This window comes from Lissotriton vulgaris, chromosome 2_1 (assembly GCF_964263255.1).
Source record: "Lissotriton vulgaris chromosome 2_1, aLisVul1.2, whole genome shotgun sequence".
In the NCBI taxonomy this organism is placed as follows: Eukaryota; Metazoa; Chordata; class Amphibia; order Caudata; family Salamandridae; genus Lissotriton; species Lissotriton vulgaris.
This window is the reverse complement of record NC_141687.1, coordinates 1718308990-1718327446: the sequence shown is the minus strand read 5'-3', so window position 1 is coordinate 1718327446 and position 18457 is coordinate 1718308990. Positions and strand designations below refer to the sequence as shown.

At 44.5% G+C, this 18457-nt stretch overlaps 1 protein-coding gene and 1 non-coding gene across 2 annotated transcripts in view; both read left to right on the top strand.

Moving 5' to 3' along the window:
* Positions 1 to 334: 334 nt before the first annotated feature.
* The window catches only part of MRPL23 (mitochondrial ribosomal protein L23), a 201020-nt gene continuing 182897 nt past the window's right edge, over positions 335 to 18457 (top strand). Inside the window, exon 1 of the mRNA XM_086958934.1 lies at positions 335 to 456. Coding sequence (XP_086815060.1) covers positions 440 to 456 — 17 coding nt within the window. The 5' untranslated portion in view covers positions 335 to 439. The remainder of the gene's footprint in view (positions 457 to 18457) is intronic.
* On the top strand, positions 11207 to 11381 carry LOC147733169 (small Cajal body-specific RNA 16). The gene has a single exon (XR_015308923.1).

Here is an 18457-nt window from a genome sequence, read left to right as displayed (position 1 = left end):
TTCCTATGCTTTTTGGATGCACTTCGACCACTGTGTGTACCTAACATTCCAGATACATCCTAAAATAAACTCTACATAGAGTATGCAAATTACAGTTCTGACCATGATATTTGAGAACAGGGTCACGTTGAGCAGGATTGCATTGCTGTGCTCTGCATAACGCATGACCTAATAGCAAAATACTACCAATACCTGCAAATACTATCTAGACTCTTCTGTCACTTCCGCTTTTTAGTAAGGTGTTTCTTCCACGAAAGAAATGTATTTTTGTCCTTTGTTTATTTCCATGTCACAGTCCTTTCTTTTTGTTCTCACCCGCAAGTCCGCTCTCTCTGTTCATGCACAGTGTATCGTTTCTCTTTGCTTACAGGTCACACGTTCTGGAGTATTTCGGTGCCCAAGTTGAAGAAGTTCCAGACAACAGCGGACGTCGGAGGTCATGGCACGGCACGTTTTGTAAGTTCAAACAGACTCTGGAGTAAAACAGTCCTCGACAAGCTGTTTATTGCTCGCGGGCGTGTATGGTTAGCATACTATGCAAGCATAACGGAAGCGACCCGGGTAGAATACGTAAAACTGCCGACCTCCATACGCACTCTTAACAATATTACAGGCAGCGGTCGGAATGGCAAATATTCATTCTGGGAATCCACAAATAATACGCGGCAATTGCAGAAAAGGACTGAAACACAAGGAGCTATTCAGTGACGTGAGGCACACGTTATGCCTTATTTCCAGGCTCAAATCCTAACAAGCATTTACAATGCAATGGTTTTGCCTTTGTTAAAGTTAGAGCTATTGGCATTGCTCTTGACATTATTTCTATTTATGTTTTTTTAACATAAATAAATGGCATTGTCATTTACAATGCCACTAGCTTTATCTCTCGCAAATGACACACACAAACACACACAGAGCCCCCCCCCCCACACACACACCCACATAGAGCCCCCCACACACACCGCCACACAGAGCCCCCCACACACACAGCCACACAGAGCCCCCCACACAAAAGACAAGTTCATGGCTGTCAGGCATGTAGTCACCTAGTGGGGTGAAGGAGTGTTAGATCTCATTACACGTGGGGGGTAAGACGATGTCAAAGCGACTCCTGGTGGTGTTTCAACTGAGTTACACTTGTAAAAGTTGACTTTTTGGAACAAGCACAGCTGTTAAAGCAGAGGCAAAAATAGCTCCCATTCTGATTGGTGACGATGTGTAAGGTATGAAAGAGTACCATTCAGGGCCCAGAGGACCTGCTGTGCGATAAGTTATGGACATAGTGAGTGGTTTTTGGGGGTCATTCGCTGGTTCTGGAACAGTAAACGAGAGCAGAGGTGAGCTGGAGTAGCAGCAAGGTGCATACAAAGCCTCCTGGAAATTAAAGAACATAGTGCACTTCACGGTACTGATGCTAGGGTTCCAGGGTGTGATCTCCGGGTCAGAGGAATTAAGAAAAATATTCAGCGACTTCACAAGAATCTTAAAGTGTGTTGAGCTGAACCATAGGCGATTTCAGTTCAGGCTATAACTAGCAAAACTGGGAAATACAAGCAAGTGACCCAAGAAAACGGTAACGCTCAAGTACAGTTCTCTAGTACAGGACACAACACACGTCCTCCTAACTGGAGAAATGTTTTAGATGCAATCTTAATAAAGGGGTGTGGGGCAACACACCATTTCGGTCTTGAAGCACTTGGTCAACTACTCCAGTTAAACCCGTACGACAGAAGAGGGCTGTATATTGATATGCAAACTATCCAGGTGCAACATCTTTTGATGTGGGCTTTTTTTTATACATCACCCACCCCCTCTACACAAATATTAACTCAATTTTCCATGGTCATATCAGTTTGCCCACGTTCACACCACCCAATATTAACTCAAAGATGCCCCAGGACGAGGAAGCGTGCACGTTAACTGCACAAGCCACCCCATGTGTTTGTAGGCGTCACATGTAGTGTAATATTACGGATCACACTGCCCCTTCAGTGTGAAGAAAAGTATAACACACCCCCTCCCCATAGAAGAGTGAACACGATTTGATTTTCACTTTATTAACCGAAAGTCCTCTCAAGATGATCAAACGCCGTAGCCATACACAAAAAAATGGTGGCATTGTTAGTATGCACTGATCTTCAGTAACTGCATGACATGTTTCATGCAAGAAGAGAGGTTTATCCAACAGCTGAGATAAGCAAAGTGGGCGGTCTGGGGTGACATTTTGACAAGCTCTAACGCCTTAGAACATGTGTGAGATACATGTGTGAGATACAGGGGTGATTCGCAGGGGGCCCCTCATCACATTCTGGTGGAGGACCCATCATGTTGTGTTGTGACACCGCCCTGCATCCCCTTGCACGAGCACACCATGTGGGTCAAGCCCCATTCTGCCGCAAGTGCCCCCTCCGCACCACCCCCGGCAGCCCACAAAGTTCACCCCCACCTCCCTCTGTGTCCGGTCAGGTGGCAGGACCTCGCCATTTCCCAGATGCTGCGAAGAAATATCTCCGGCCCCCACTCCCTGCTCTGGCCCAGGCCGGTGCGATGAGGCATAGCTGGCATCAAATATGACCTAGCAACTATGAAGCTGATAAATGGGCATAGATGCTGCCAGCTGGAGGTTTGAGCTTGTGTGAGACAGAATAAGCCCTCGTGCCAACATATGACTGTTGCAGGAAGCCTCCTTTACTTTCCCAAGTAGAAGCATATTACAGCAGCCTCGTGTTTTCAATGACGCCACTTCGTATTTTAGAAATATGTTTTGATTGGTGCGTGTTTGTATACAGTATTTGTATGCAGTGCGCGTTCTGTGTGTGGTTGTATGTACGGTGCTTGATTTGTAATAGAATAAACGCCAGTGCCCCACCGTTTTCTTTAGGAGCTCACGGCCTTTGCTGTCAAAGGTCGGGCACCGCGAGAGTGCCTGATCTTGCGTCCACCGCTTTAATCCACCACCAGCTGCCCCCTGCCTCTTTATCTCACTCTTTGTTGTTCTTTTCTATCTGATTTCCCCTTTTGTAACGCCCCCCCCCCCCTCTTCCTCTTGTTGGCCTTTTTTGCATACTTCTCTCTCTCTTGCTTTGGATAAGGGTATGCAGAGGAAAAGTAGTTTTCGATCCTGAAACATGAGTGCCGGTGTGCGCCACTTGCCACCACCGGTTCAAATTTACCAGGGTGTGTGTGGCATGACAGTGGTATTGTGTTATGCGTGAGTGCACGTAGTGTGTGCTACGGTATTCACGCATGCGTTGTGGCTGTGTTTACTATTGTGTTAGGGTTGTTTTGGATTTAGAAATGCTGTTACGTGCATGAGCGCGGTTTCTTATGCCATCGATGGTGCAGGTGCAGCCATGTGTAGAAAATGTGTGCTTGTTGAAGTTTGTGTGTATTTCCTCTGCGTGCGTGTATCTGTAAGAAAGAAAAAACATAATGTATATCCGATTGCACGGGTTGTGTTTGTGTATTAAAGCAGACGATTGGCAGGCCATCATGAACACCATTTAATAAAACCAATATAGTGATGAAGCTGTACACGTGCTTTTCACGACAACGTCCTGTCAGGTTATTCATACTTATACCAATTAATTGATTGAAGAAAGGGCACTACTTCTCCGATGATATTTAGTGGATTTCAGACCCCACATCTTCGCCTCCGCTCTGTTCGCTGCAGAGAGAGCCCCCCCAGCTCCAGCTGGGCACGAGGGTGTCTGTTGCCCCTCCTTGGCCATTCCCACAGCCTGTGAAAGTGTTCGCAGTGAATGCCCCCCTCAGCCCCCCGGGCCCACCTTTGACACGGCAGGCTTTGCTGACAATAGGGGGAGGTGCAGGGCGGCAGCAGGCCCTCCTCATGGAGGGTCCGCGGGTCCGCCGGGGAGCGTTGTCAGGCACGTGAGAGGAGGGTAATCTCACTGACCCCTGCGGCTCACACCCCCTCAGGCACCAAAGGGCTCCCGACATCTGCAAATAAAGCCCACCCGATGCTTCCTTGCAAAACGAAGGCCGCAGTCAACATTACAGGCAGACCGTGTATGGCCCCTCCCCCTTCTTTAACGAGAGCCCTCAGACATCACCAGGAGCGGCCACTACACAGGGCCGGATGCCTTCACCAATGTCGGAACCGGAAGACAATGACCCAGATGGTGCATACGCATTTAGGAGAAGATTGGGGTGCCAGTATTATGCTCCACTTCACTTCAGACGCAGGCTGCTTCCTGCTCTCCACTCCTCCTCCAGATGACGTGGCGGAGGCTCGGCCGGCTGGGCCAATCCCAGCGCGGCCCTGGCTGGAGGCACACGGCTGCTTCCTTCGGGCTGGATCTCGCTGCGGGCAGCATCTCCGGTCTCCCTCACAACACGGGAGACCGGCAAGGCAGGAAATGGCTTCCCCAAGGAAGGGGGAAGCGGAAACCACGTCCTCCCGGCCCCGCCCACAACCAGGCGGCGGGCCGGACATCATCTTCCAGGTGTTTCCAATGCCGGCCCAGATTCGGGGGCGTTCCTGAGAACAGGCTTTCGGCTGACGTCGCCAAAAGCCAAAAATTCTCGGGAACGCCCCCGAATCTGGTCCTGCATTGACGGACAGGCCAGTCTTCCAATGGATAGCCTCCATTTATGGAGCTAACCAATGGTTGACGGGGGCGGATTCCAACCCCTATACTATACTCATTAGTTTTTTCTAGCGAATGCTTACTTCGTAAGCATTGGCTAGGCAAAACCTAAAAAATAGAAGTGGGGGAACAAGGTAGGCAGAATGGGTGTGACATCACAGAGTGTGACCTCACGTGGCATCACAACCCATATCCTCAGAGGATGTGACATTAGATCTTTAGACCTCACATCTGTTTACTTGGTCTATCACTGTACATTTGAGTGCATTATAATATTTAACAAATTAGATTTTGCATTGGGGTTGTGCCAAAATCGTGTTGCAACCCTGACGCAAAATATTTGTTTTTTTAAACCCCGTCACAAAAGTATTGGCAACAAGGAGAAATGTGGCAGTAAATCAGTTCTTCATAATTGTTTGCAATGTCTGCATTTGAACGTATTTTATGGGGTTAAGGCACCTGCTGCAGAGATCTTTCTGTGCCAGCTAAATCTCAGGGAATAATTTGTAATGGTGAAAAAACTCTGGTGGATAACATATTTGCTGGAGAGATCTGTGTTTTGCCTAGTCCTAGTTTTGAATCAAAGTACCATAGAAGGTCTCCTGCAAAGCACATAATGTAACAGCCAGATTACAGGTTTTTAGGTCTCATCTAGGCAGTGCTTGCGCAGTCCTTCAAGACATATTGTTCTCAGAATATAAGTTTTAAGCTCCGCCCATGTTTTTAATTGGCTACTTTGATCGTCTTTTGGAAATTCTATTTTACCTTTTGGTTGATGTCTGTAGTAGTACCTCCTTTTCTACTTTTGTAACCTCCCATGAGGACTGCCCCTGTTACATGTGACTTTACTTGGTTAGTTTTATTTTTAGTTTCTTAGCATCTTTCCCTGATGACTTCTTTGTCGCTGGAGTTGCAGGCACGACAGCTATACACTTCCCCGATACACACACTCTTTGGGCTGCAGCTGCCTTCTCCTCCTCCCGCCTGCTTGTTATTATTTATTTTCTACTTGTTCTTTGGTGTGGTTTCATTCGATTCCATCCGTCCCCCCCCCACCCCTCCCCTCCCAGCCCGTCAAGTATTTTGGACCGTTTTTTATTATATTATGCACAAGGTTTGTTTATTTGAACTGCTGTTCGTTGTCACGCATAATATTTAAAAAGTTCCAAAATCTGAAACATACTTTCAAGCCCCTCCCACTTATCCTTGGTGCTGCCGTTCTCTACAGCAGGGCCGCCGCAGTCACCATTCGGGGATGGGTGGGTAACTGCTGATTCTGCGCCCTGTTTCCCTTCACCGGATGCCAGGCACATCGTCTAGCAGGTACGTGTATTTCCCACTGACAGAGTGAGTCCCACACACATTAGCGCCATTTTACAGAGTTAAACAGTGAAGCGCTACTTTCGTATTCTTTCTTTGAAGAACTTTGTTTTTCCCGGCTGGGGAAATGCATCATTCTTGGAGGTACTGCAATACCTGGTTGATGCTTACAGTGGAAAATGTTTAATGTGATCCTTATCAGCTGTTGTCCTTTGCTGTGATTTTAAACGCGTTACAACTTCCTGCTTGCTTAATGTTCCATGCTCTTCTGCACATGCTTGAATCCCTGAACACCCTCATTCTGCATACAGATGGTAATCCCCTCACTTTGAAACACAAAGAAGAGTTTTAAGCACTGCTTCAACAGCGCCGCAAAAATGAGGATGCATGCCTTCTGCCACCCTAACCCCACCTTGCCAACAGCGTTTGATTACTTTTTTTTTATTAGTCTGTATTGTGGTAACAAAAGACAGTTTCTCCCCCGCACCCAAAGGTACCTGTAACTTGTTAACAGAAAAAAACGCAGAAAGTCTTAAATCCACAAGCAAGAATGTTTTATTTATTTGGATATGTTTGGTCCCAATGCATGTCATTGGTCCACTTGCAATAAATCCAACCTATTGCTTGTATATATCTGCCTCATTACGGTGCGGTGTAAGGGCCCCCTTCTCAATTTAATAAACACCATCTCCCTCCCCACACTCTTCTCTCTCCACCCATTTCCCTACAGTGTTCACTTCTCCTGCTCTGCCGCTGGCAACTGCTCCAACCCCTCACTTTTCATCCTCTTATTCCTGCTATTTCCATGTCTGTCTCACTCTTCACTTGCTGAAAAACAAGCTGCTGTTACCCTCTCTTTCCTCTCCTTTCTTTTATTTGTGACCCTATGAAATGGATCCAAAAAAGAAAGAAACACTTTTACTGTAAATGTCATCTTTATCTGCAATGTTTCTTTTCTGCAGTTCAGCCTAGGATGGAGAGAAAAAAAAGGTTAAAAATACGAAAAATAAATAAAAAATGTAATAAAGCAAGACGGAGTGGTTGCAAACACGCCACATTGGTGTTATTCACACCCACACACATTAGCACCACTTTAAAGAGTTTGCCAGTGAAGCAATACTTTCTTTTTCCCATCTTTCTTTGAAAAACATTGTTTCCCCAGGTGGGGAAGTGCACCATTCCTGGAGGTACTGCAATACTTGGTTGATGCGTAGAGTGGAAAACGTTTAATGTGATCCTTATCATCTGTTTTCCTTATTTTACTTCATAAATGTGTACCCTGGTTCTGTGTTCAGGGATGTGGTCTTTTTAAGGCATACTGCTTACGTTTTGTAAGGATATAAGCAATGGACATTGAAATGGTTCCCTTCCGGGCCCTGTAGCTGTGTCCTTAACTTTTCAGGCAAAAACACTCCTTCATTTCAGAATAATAAATGTAAAAGCGTTAAAAAAAAAAACTTAACCTTGTTCCTGCTTACATTTCACGGGCTTTACTTAATCTTGAATTCTCTAGGAGTGTTTGGTTTTTCCAGTATGTTGTTACTTTTTTTTTGCAGGCAGCATATTACTCCTGTCAATCCTCCCTCATAACCAATTTCCCATTTTCTGGTTCTCCAGTGCTGCAAGGTCATATGAATGGGAATAGCGCTATGCAAATACGATTACTCCACAGCAAATAAAACAGCAAAAGTAAAAGACATTCTTTTCGACACCAAAAGCTCTAACTTTCACAAATGCAAGACTGATTACTTTGCAATGCTTGTTTTTTTTATATAAATGGGTATGTGGGTTACTGCTTTTAAGACAGATTATCTCGTTACTTGCAGTTCATAAACTGTAATCCTTATAATATAGCACAGTGAGGAATGAAGGACATGTCACTCATACATCTTGTAACCCTCACTTTATGTAACACATCCTTTATATTGTTGTACAAACATGAATGATTGCCAATGTGTTATCTGTACGTGTGATGTATAGTGCTCTGACAGCCTGCTTTGGTGGAGTAGTGCTTAAGTGCTATAAAAGAAATACAACATAATAGTGGTATTTAAATTATTTATGTAAATCCTGGGGAGACCAAAACATCTGACATTTTTAGAGTGTATAAAAAGTGAGAGGTACCCCTTAAAGAACTCAAGGGAATTGAGGTACAGCTACCTAAGTAAGGAAAAGATCCCCTTGATACCTATTCACAATATAACAATGTACACAGAATGCAAAGAACATATAAGAAAACTAATATTTGTTGTTATTACAAATTCAATTTCATACATATGAGGTTAAAAATACCAATGATGTATGTCATAATCAAAACAATGATACACAATATAAAAAACTTTCACAAATAAAATATAGCCAATACACAATCAATTATGACCTGCGTAATTAAAACAACAGACAGAAACATGTACAACATAACATCTGTTTGATACTAAATGTACATTCGAAATCTTATATCACCACTTTGTTATATACAAAGATGATGAAATCTGTATTATAACATCAGTGCCGGATCCTTGAATTGTACAGGAAAAATAGCGTCAACGCGTTTCGATGGATACAGCAGTTTATACCATCTTTATCAAGACTTGTAGATTTTCTGTCATGTCAAGGTGGTCAATTGAAAATTCACACCACTTGCTAGTATTGCTGTCTGCCGAAATATAGGCAATTTCTTGAAAGGAGGCTTTGATAAATGGAAATAGGCCTTGGATGTTTGCAAATATCCCACGATTTTGTAGAAAGCTTAAAGACAAAGTTCCATACGTATGAACGGCCCCATGTTCCACTGCGTAAAAGTGCTGCTCATTTGGTCCACTTCGTTATGTTCTGGACAAGGTATTCAATCAATACCAAGATCTCAAAGACGGCAGAAGGCTGAATAGCATTACCCGTGATGTACGTGGTAAAGCAAGCCAAGCTAGCGATGTCACCGAAGGCTGATTGCTCTGTAATTCTCTTCAGTGCTGTCCGTAGCTGGGGGTCCGTGTTAGATTGCCTTATATGCCTTCTTAGAGTGTAGGCATATCTCTTATATACAGGCACTGAACAAAGTCAAAACATTTCTCTCCTAAGTACCTATGAAGTGGCAAGATGTGAGCCTTTGTGTTCCCTCCATTGGATCTAGGTGTGAGGCTCCTGACCGTTCCAAGCCAGGATACTCCCAACAAAAATAATCCTAATAGCTCCTTAACTCCGGCTTTAGTCATGCTGATAAGCCCCGTCCCCGCCTGCATGTTGCTGCTTGGAACAAATCTATTGTAAAATAGCTGCTTGGAACAAAAGCACACAATGTGCAGGCGGTGCTGAAAGTGTCCAGGTGTGGGAAAATTACACCGGGATGAGCTCGGCATATTCTGTGAATTCAGGAGAAGTAGGAAAGGAAGGTGGCACTCCGGTGAAAGTGTATACTTATTGGTATTACCACTGAGCACTCATTGTATTCATAAGTTTTGTCAGTTTGCTGAAAGTGGCCAGCTTTGCAGCAGGGTAGCTGACATTTACCCTTTGAAACTAGTGGGTAGACGTTGTCTACCCTCGACTCAAACCCTGCTTATATCTGCAGATTCACCACCACAAATGAAATCAGCAACATGGGAAACAAGCATTGCCATAGCCAATAGGTCCCGCTTTTGGGACCTTGTAAGTAAGTATAAGACTTTACCTTTACATTTACTTCGTATTTAGGATGCAGTAAATGTAAACGTGAAGTCTTACACTTCAGTTTTTTAAGTCTCGCGTGGCAGCGCATGCGATGCTCGCAAGATTTATTGTTAACAAGGACTTTCAGAAGAGGGCTTTAAGCCCCGCTCCTCATTTTCATTGGCTGGCGTCACTGTTTATGCTAAACGGTGGCCTGCCATTGGAAATGAGGGTTTTTGGTTGACGCCCTTTCACCTCCGAGCCGGAATCTGTGGCTTGCTTTGCTGCTGTCGCAAAGCAGTTTCATATCTTTATGGGCCATGTGTTTCTAAAAACGCATGGTCCCATAAAGCAAGAGATCGATGCTGGTGAGCGCTTGTTTTTATTAGCAATGGTGGCCGTGCGTCTTCTGTGAAATTCTCCCTCCCGCTTTGGCTTTTCACCAGCGTTTAAATTCATTAGTTTACTTTCATCAAAGCGGTATAAGGGTGCCTGTTCCGTGCACTTTCCCCTCCCGCTTTGAGCCACATTTGCATTTCTTTGTTTTTATTGCTCCACAAGGTTTGATCACCCGATTCTGGATGGTTTATAGGCATTCACTAAATCGAGTGTATTTGTGTATCGCGAGCATGGATCCATACTCTGGGGTTGATTAATATTCCTTTTTTCACTCTATACCTTATATAAGCTCTGTGAATAACATATGCCTTTATTTCCAAAATACGCGCCTCGCCCTCCATCACATCATTTTTATTCTCAATGACGGCCTCGCGTCTTCTGTGCAATCCCCCCTTCCGCTATGGCTTTCCACCAGCGTTTGTTTACTTTCATCAAAGCGGTACAAGGGTGTCTGTTCTGTGCACTTCCCTCTCCCTCTTTGGCTTTAAGCGGCATTTGTATTTCTTTGTTTTTAATGCTCCCAAGTTTGTTCACCCGGTTTACACACGTTTACTACATAACGTGTAATTTGGTGTCCCTAGCATGGGTCCATACTCCAGGGGTGATTAATACAAATGTTTTTTTTTTTACACCTATTGCTCTCAATTTCGACATGTATACAATATACAGGAAAGTCACCCATATATGCTCTTCCGCTTGTCTCGTGTTATCACTCCACTGCAAGAAATATTGTACAATGCAATGGGTCTCGAATTTCTACAAGTTTGAGCTATTGGCGTTGCAAATAATAATGCAAAGCCAATAGCTCAAACTTTCAGTATCGCGAGAACTATTGCATTGTAAATGCTTGTTTTTTTACTTTCAAGGTCACAAAGGCGAGACCTATTGGCTATGCCAATGCTTGTTTCATTTGTTTGGAGAGGTAGGAGGGAAGGGGTTAATTATCAGGGGCGATTGCTAGTGCTTTATACCTGGGCTGCGAGGAGCTTCTTGCGAGCAGGAATGCAAAATATATTTGTAGTCTCTATGAAGGTTTTATATAGCGCCCATGGGGGAAGCTGTAAAGAATGAATCTGATCTGTGTTACCCTCCCCGGGAACGTGGCCGACATCAACCCATGTCATTTACTTTTTTTGTTTGATTTTATGATTGAACTTTAAGTGTAAACTGCTTTACTGCCTGTTCTTGCACGTGTGAGTGGATATTTCATTTCGCTCTGAGTGATCGAGTGCATGGTCAAGGAGGATGGCTCTTGTGTGGATGACCCCTGGGCTCAGTTGGATATCAACGCAGCCAGTCCTGGAACTAGAGAAACCAAAGAGCCACCTCCTCCGAGAGACTCGTGCAGTAACAGGTGTGAACATCTTGGCAGCAGTTTAGTGATCTTGTATGATACTGCAAACACGTGTGAAGGTGAACTACCCGATGAATAAAATTTGTATATTTTGCCTGGTTTAGTAGAACCTGGTTCATAAAAGCAGCTAATCAAATAACATAGTTAGTGTAATTCGTTAATGTAAGTTGGAGCCCTGAAAGATATATTTAGGACAAGCTCCTTAAACCTGAGTCAATTGTTTGAGCATCAAATGGACAAGAGGCAAACAAGCAACAAACCAAAAGAGAGATATTCACCAATTGATGTAATGTACTTAGTTTCTGGTGAAAAATCAAATTTAATTCAATTAGTAGAAGGGGATGAAGGTTGCTTCAAGGGGGAACGTGCATGAAGGAGAGGTGCTCAGTGTTTGGTCAGTGAAAAGGAAGGAAATTCAGTGGCCTAGAAGTAAATGAGAACTTAGTATTCTTTTCTTTTACAATATGTACGGTTGTCAGTCACCATCATATACAGCCTAGCTACACATATGATACAAATCATTTAAGTTATTTACACAAGCACAGAAATCAATTCCACTTTCGCACGATAAGGGTCACATAAGAAAAGTCAGTCTAGGCCTTTCCGAGGGCGTCAACGTTTCGATCCGACTTATACCACAACGGAGGTTTGGGGGCCTCGGCCTTGCGGATCTTCTTCAGGACTGGGGTTAGGTGTTGAAGGGCAACCTGGGAGAGGTGGCTAAGTCACCTGGGGGGGTAGAGGAGGATAGGGTCAGGTTTGTTGCTTAGCATCAATAAATGGTGCGCGATTAAAAGAAAGAAGAAGCATTTTCAATGCCATAGGACTCTCATGACTAAAAGTTAGAGCTATAGGCCTTGCATTATTATTTGCAACGCCAATAGCTCAGACTTTTAGTATTGCAAATGCAGACTTTCTGAAACTACATTGTGATGAACTATTTTTTATATTGTTGTTACCAGTGGGTAGAGGATAAAAGGATGGTGTGGCTAATTTAACACGAAAAAGGAGGTCAACATTTTTTAGAAATGAAACAACATATTAAAGATCTTCAAGAGGAAAGTTTGAAAGTGATTGTTAGATATGATGAAAACTCCAACAACGAAGTTGACAACAATAGTAACATGGGACATATTACAGAGCCAAAATGTGGAAAATACTATATCACATAGGACAAGTGTTGGGAAAAGAGGTACTGTGAGACCGTGGAGAGCACAACATTTTATAAAATATTGGGGCATAGGAAACAAAATTTGGAATGAGCAAAACACAATCTGAGTTGAGACTGGGAAACTTAGAGGCAAGGTCAAGAAGACAGACGTTGTTGACAAAAGATAAAAGAATAAAAAGTGTTTAGAAAAAACTGCTTGAGATTTTCGTTATGTTCCTTCTTGTCCTGACTGTTTAGGTCTCGTAATAGGACGTGAGTATTGAGGGCAAACCAAGCTCTGAAACCATCAGGCGGATTACGACGAGTGCATGTGCTCGTGCACGCGCTTGCCATTTGCTCCCCGAGCCGCCTACCTCCGAGAGCTTCACTTCAAAGGGATCCACTCCCCCGCCCCACACTTTTCACGGCCGCCAGGCCATGTCTCGCATTTCCCCTCCCCCCCTAATTATTCACCCCTGCTGTTGCTGCCCATGGCCTCCCCACAGCAATGCCAAGAGCTTGTTTTGTGAATTTCTGTTTTTTTTTTTTAATGTCTCTCCTATACCTCCACCCATACAATACGCTACAGTGGTGGCTTTCCTTGTTCATGATTCGTCTTGTAAAACATTGCTACCTAACCCATCAGCGCCTTCCTACATTTGCTACCTCGTAGTTGACCTTGCCATCTCTCTAAGCTTGTCATACCTCAGCGCCGGGACACCCCCGTTGGGGTTGCTGTGCGCTTAACAAATGTCAATAATAATAATAATAATAATAATAATACCTCCAAATCACCTCCGACCCCGTACTCTTTTCAGAACCACCGTCTCACACATTCTTTTACCATCGTGTTTAATCGTTTTTCTAACACCCTTTTTCCTCACAAACCTCTCTTCCTCCTGTCTCGACTCTGCATCAATCTTTAAATGTACTATTATTTTTCTGGCACAACTGTCTTTATCACTGCCTAATTGCCTCGCGCTTCTTTTCCTCAGACATGCATTCTGGTCATCTATGAGATCTTGTCCTTACTAACTCTTAAGTCACGCCGTCTTGCTTCTCCTCGTCTTTTCGACACTTTGGCCTACCCCTGCGCCCTCTCATCTCATTCTTCACCGCCTCCTGTCTGTCTGCTTACCCCAGTGCCCTTCCTTTGTTGCTGGCTTTCGCTCACAATGAATGGTGTGCCGGCTCTATAGTCTTTCACCAGGTTTTGCGGTTTCTGTGGATATGTCCCGGTTGTTAAAGTTTTTATTTTTTTTAAGTTGACTGGCACTTAAGTGCTGCCGGCTCTATACACCCCTGTCTCCTGCTCTGTAACGCTATGGTTTGCTTGCTTGCTCTCTTCAGATAATATGGTCCGCTGCTGCTCTCTAAAGGTACTACCCGTCTCTGTCTCCATTTGCAGCCCTTGCAAAAAACCCTTCATTTTGGATCACTTGACAGCAGCATAGGATGTGGCGGAGATGGTGCTTGTATAGTAACTTAACTAATTTCTCACTTGCTCCCCCTTTTATTTCATTTCCATCACTTCTTCTGCCAGCATTTGTGCCCTCTGTTAGACTCGGTTTTTGTGCCTTTCTGCCCCCTGTTAGACTAGTTTTTTGTGCCTTTCTGCCCCCTGTTAGACTCGTTTTTTGTGCCTTTCTGCCCTCTGCATCACCACATCATCACTCAGCGCTACCCCAGCATCACTCAGCACCACCACATTATCACTCAGCACCACCACATTATCACTCAGCACCACCACAGCACCACTCTGCATCACCACATCATCAATCAGCACTACCTCACTCAGCACCACCACATAATCACTCAGCACCACCACATAATCACTCGGCACCACCACATAATCACTCGGCACCACCACATAATCACTCGGCACCACCACATAATCACTCGGCACCACCACATAATCACTCGGCACCACCACATAATCACTCGGCACCACCACATAATCACTCGGCACCACCACATAATCACTCGGCACCACCACATAATCACTCGGCACCACCACATAATCACTCGGCACCACCACATAATCACTCTGCACCACCACATAATCACTCGGCACCACCACATAATCACTCGGCACCACCACATAATCACTCGGCACCACCACATTATCACTCGGCACCACCACATTATCACTCGGCACCACCACATTATCACTCGGCACCACCACATTATCACTCGGCACCATCACATTATCACTCGGCACCATCACATTATCACTCGGCACCACCACAGCACCACTCTGCATCACCACAGCACCACTCGGCACCACCACAGCATCACTCAGCAGCACCACTCAGCACCACCACAGCACCACTCAGCGCAACCACAACATCACTCAGCGCAACCACAACATCACTCAGCGCAACCACAGCATCACTCAGCGCAACCACAGCATCACTCAGCGCAACCACAGCATCACTCAGCGCAACCACAGCATCACTCAGCGCAACCACAGCATCACTCAGCGCAACCACAGCATCACTCAGCGCAACCACAGCATCACTCAGCATGACCACAGCATCACTGGTTCAAGTATGTTCTCTCAATGTTTCAAGCTTTATTACAAATGTCACAAAAAGATGTTAATATTTCATTTCTGTTCACAATAAAATACACTGAACATAATCTTCACAAAAGTTATTTACAAAAGTTTAAGCTATTGCCATTATAAATTACAATCACTTTTATTTAAGTATTAATTATTAAAAAAAATTAAAAGCCATTGTTATTTGTAATATCAATACATCTAAGTCACGTAAATACAAAACATGTTGCATTACAAATGCTATAGGTGTCGCATTTGCGAAAGTTATAACTATTGGCATTGTAAATGACAAAGCTATTAATTTAGCTGTTTTCAAAAACAACACATAAATAAAAAAATTGTCATTTTCAAGACCAATAGCTCAAACTTTCCTAATGCGAGACCTATTGCATTGCAAATGCTCTGTACAAATTTATTGATAGAAACTTTTATTGACAGGCCTCCTCATGTTCTTTTCGATTTTTCTGCGATTCCCACAGCATCCTCTTTTGCCTTCATCTAGTTTTGCACCTGGCTGGTCCAAAGTTAGTAAATTGAAGGCCAAGTTAGTCACGGAGTTCATTAATTTACAAGCACCCAGGAAGTTGTACGAGGCGAATAATGGGGCACAAGCCCGTTTGGCGGGGGAGGAGGCTGCAAGCCTGTCTGTGTGGAATGAAAAGTGCAAACATCTGTGGAGCACTTCCGAGCTGAAGGAATAAGGGGGTTGAATGGAAACAGGCAGGACAGAGGCTCGTGATGGGGAGAGCGGGTGCTAACTGGGACGGGGTAGGTAAGACGGGAATGGACGGGGGGGAAAAAGGAGGTAAAAAAAGATAGATGATGCGGAGGGCAGGCGAGAAGGGGCGGGTGAAACAAGCTCTCGGCATTGCTGTGGCGGGGGGGTCGGCGGGGGAGCGCCAGCCTTTTGAAAAGTGCAAACATTTGTAGAGCACTTACGAGCTGAAGCAATAAGGGGGTTGAATGGAAGCAGGCGGGACAGAGGCTCGTGATGGGGAGAGAGGGTGCTAACTGGGAAGGGGTAGGAAAGAGGGGAATGGACGGGGGGAAAGGCAGGTAAAAAAAGATAGATGATGCGGAGGGCAGGCTCGGTGAGGCGGGTGAAACAAGCTGTGGCGGGAGGGGGTAGGCGGAGGAGCGGCAGCCTTTGAAGTCTAATGCCGAGGCTCAGACAAATGGTGGTGTGCGAGCGGCTTCCTTTCAAGTTTGATAGGGGGGCGGGGGACCAAATGGCGAGCGCGCGCCCGTCGCACATGCACTGGCCATAATCCACATTCCAAAGCCCTCTTGGTAGGATTTTCTGGTGCCCCTCTATATCTCTCGCCAGCAATGCGCAAGCACATTGGCAGGCGAGAACTAAAAATGTGAACTGTAGTAGAGTCCCTGCAGGAATAAGGGATCTGACCTAAAGCTACACTACAAAAAACATTTGTTAAAAGCGGTGCCCAAAAACTGGAGTTTTGTTTAAAAACTTAAATCGGTACCCCATCAGGCCCTCGAGCTTTGCCTTGAGAGGATTTAGAAATGGCTATCATTGCCATGTCCATGGTAATGGCATTGCTCAAGGTAAGGTCTTCATCCGGAGATGGATTAACCTGTGGCTTTTCTTGAATTAAGCAAGTGTTACCAAAGAGTTCGGAAAAATGGTGAAGCCATCCGGCGGCTGGAATATGGCATTCGATCAGGCGGGGGAGAATTGTTGTCACTACAATAAGGCCTATTGATGACTTCCCAAAAAGTCTTAGAATCACGTACTGATGATGCCATTACTAAATCTCCCAGGCCTGATTCATCACTGGCTGCTCTTATATCCCCAGCTGATCTGACAGTTTTTAAGAAACATCTTAACACCTAGCTTTTCCAGGGCTAGGCGTGCTTGTTAGGTCCTGTTAGAATGAGTCGATCAGCGCCGGGACACTCTTGTTGAGTAGCTATGCGCTCTACAAATGCGTTTCATTCATCCCTCACCTCCTGCTTCCTTGCAGCAACATTTGCTTTACATGAATTTCTAAGTGTTTTTTTTTGGAGGAGGGGTGCGGGGGGGGGGGGGGGTTTAATAATACGAACTCCACCCGAAGGTATCGGAGCGCTTTACATGAGCACCATTTGCGTTACAGACTGACAAATTCATTTTTGTTAGGCAGGGGGAGAATACGTGATTTGTCCAGAATCACAGGATGTAGAGTGTCCTTGCCAAGACTCAAACCTGGATCCCTAGCTTCCAAGTCAACGGCTCTAGCCATTAGGCCACAGCCTCTTCCCATTTGATTTGGTCAGAGTTACATGGGGATTCCTTGAGGGCCTCCTTGGACTGTTTTAGAGCTGCTGAACGGTTTGAGGATAACCATTTAAAAGGATGAGGCTCTTTGGGTTTAACCTGGATTATAAATTGATTTGCAGCTTGATTACAAATGGCCTCAAAGCTCTGAACCATATCAACAGGGGTAGTGCCCTCTGCCAATTTGGGACCATTTAAGAAGGATGTTCTTATTTGCTGAATATTTTAATTCAATTAGACAATTAGTCACTGTTGGTTTAATAGTAGGACCTGAAAGGACTAGGACAATATTGTGCAGGAGTCAAGAACATATAGGGCTATATGAGAAGGAAAAAAACATGAAATCGATTATGGAGCCTATTCCTTTGCCTGTGAATGTGGGACAGGGGGGTCCTTTCCCTTTAGAAAAATCAGCGCTTTGATGGAGATTAAACTTCTTGATGCTTTGATTCAGGGTGTCACCATACAGGGTGTGTAAAATGTGGGGCATGTTTTTGTTGGATCCATCTGAAACCCCACATTCTTCTCAACAGGGCAAGCTATGGAATTAAAGCCACCCACCCATAGAATCGCCTGCCTATCTGGGTGACTTAGAAGATATTCCGACACAAGCGTATCTAACTCCTTTACCAAATTATTAAGGTGATTTACTAAATATTTAAAATAAAAGTGATCAAAAGTATATACAATAAACCTGGGATTTCAAGACTCAAGATTTGAGAGCAGGATGAACCCCATAACTTCTCCGTTTTCAAGAGACAGTTCTTTAGGTAAATCTATATCCCCAAACCTCCCTTAGCCCGACATGAAATAGATGGTGAAGCTGGTAAACAAAAGGATTGAAAACAAATCACTAAAGAAATCCTCCTGAGACCAAGTCTCTTGACAGCAAACCACTTCGACCTCTTTAATAGTTTCTAGCCAGTCAGAATTACTCAATTTATTTTTTATGCCAGCAATGTTCCAAGATATAAAACGAAGTGGATTTGGGACAATTTGGTCCTGTGAAGAGGGTGCAGAACCAGGGGTACCCTCAGGAGGGAAAGATGGTTTTGGCATCTCACTCAGTCAATCGACCTCCAACAGCTCTTCTAAAACAGCAAAACAGTTTGGATGGAGAAAAGATAGAGTGGGTGTA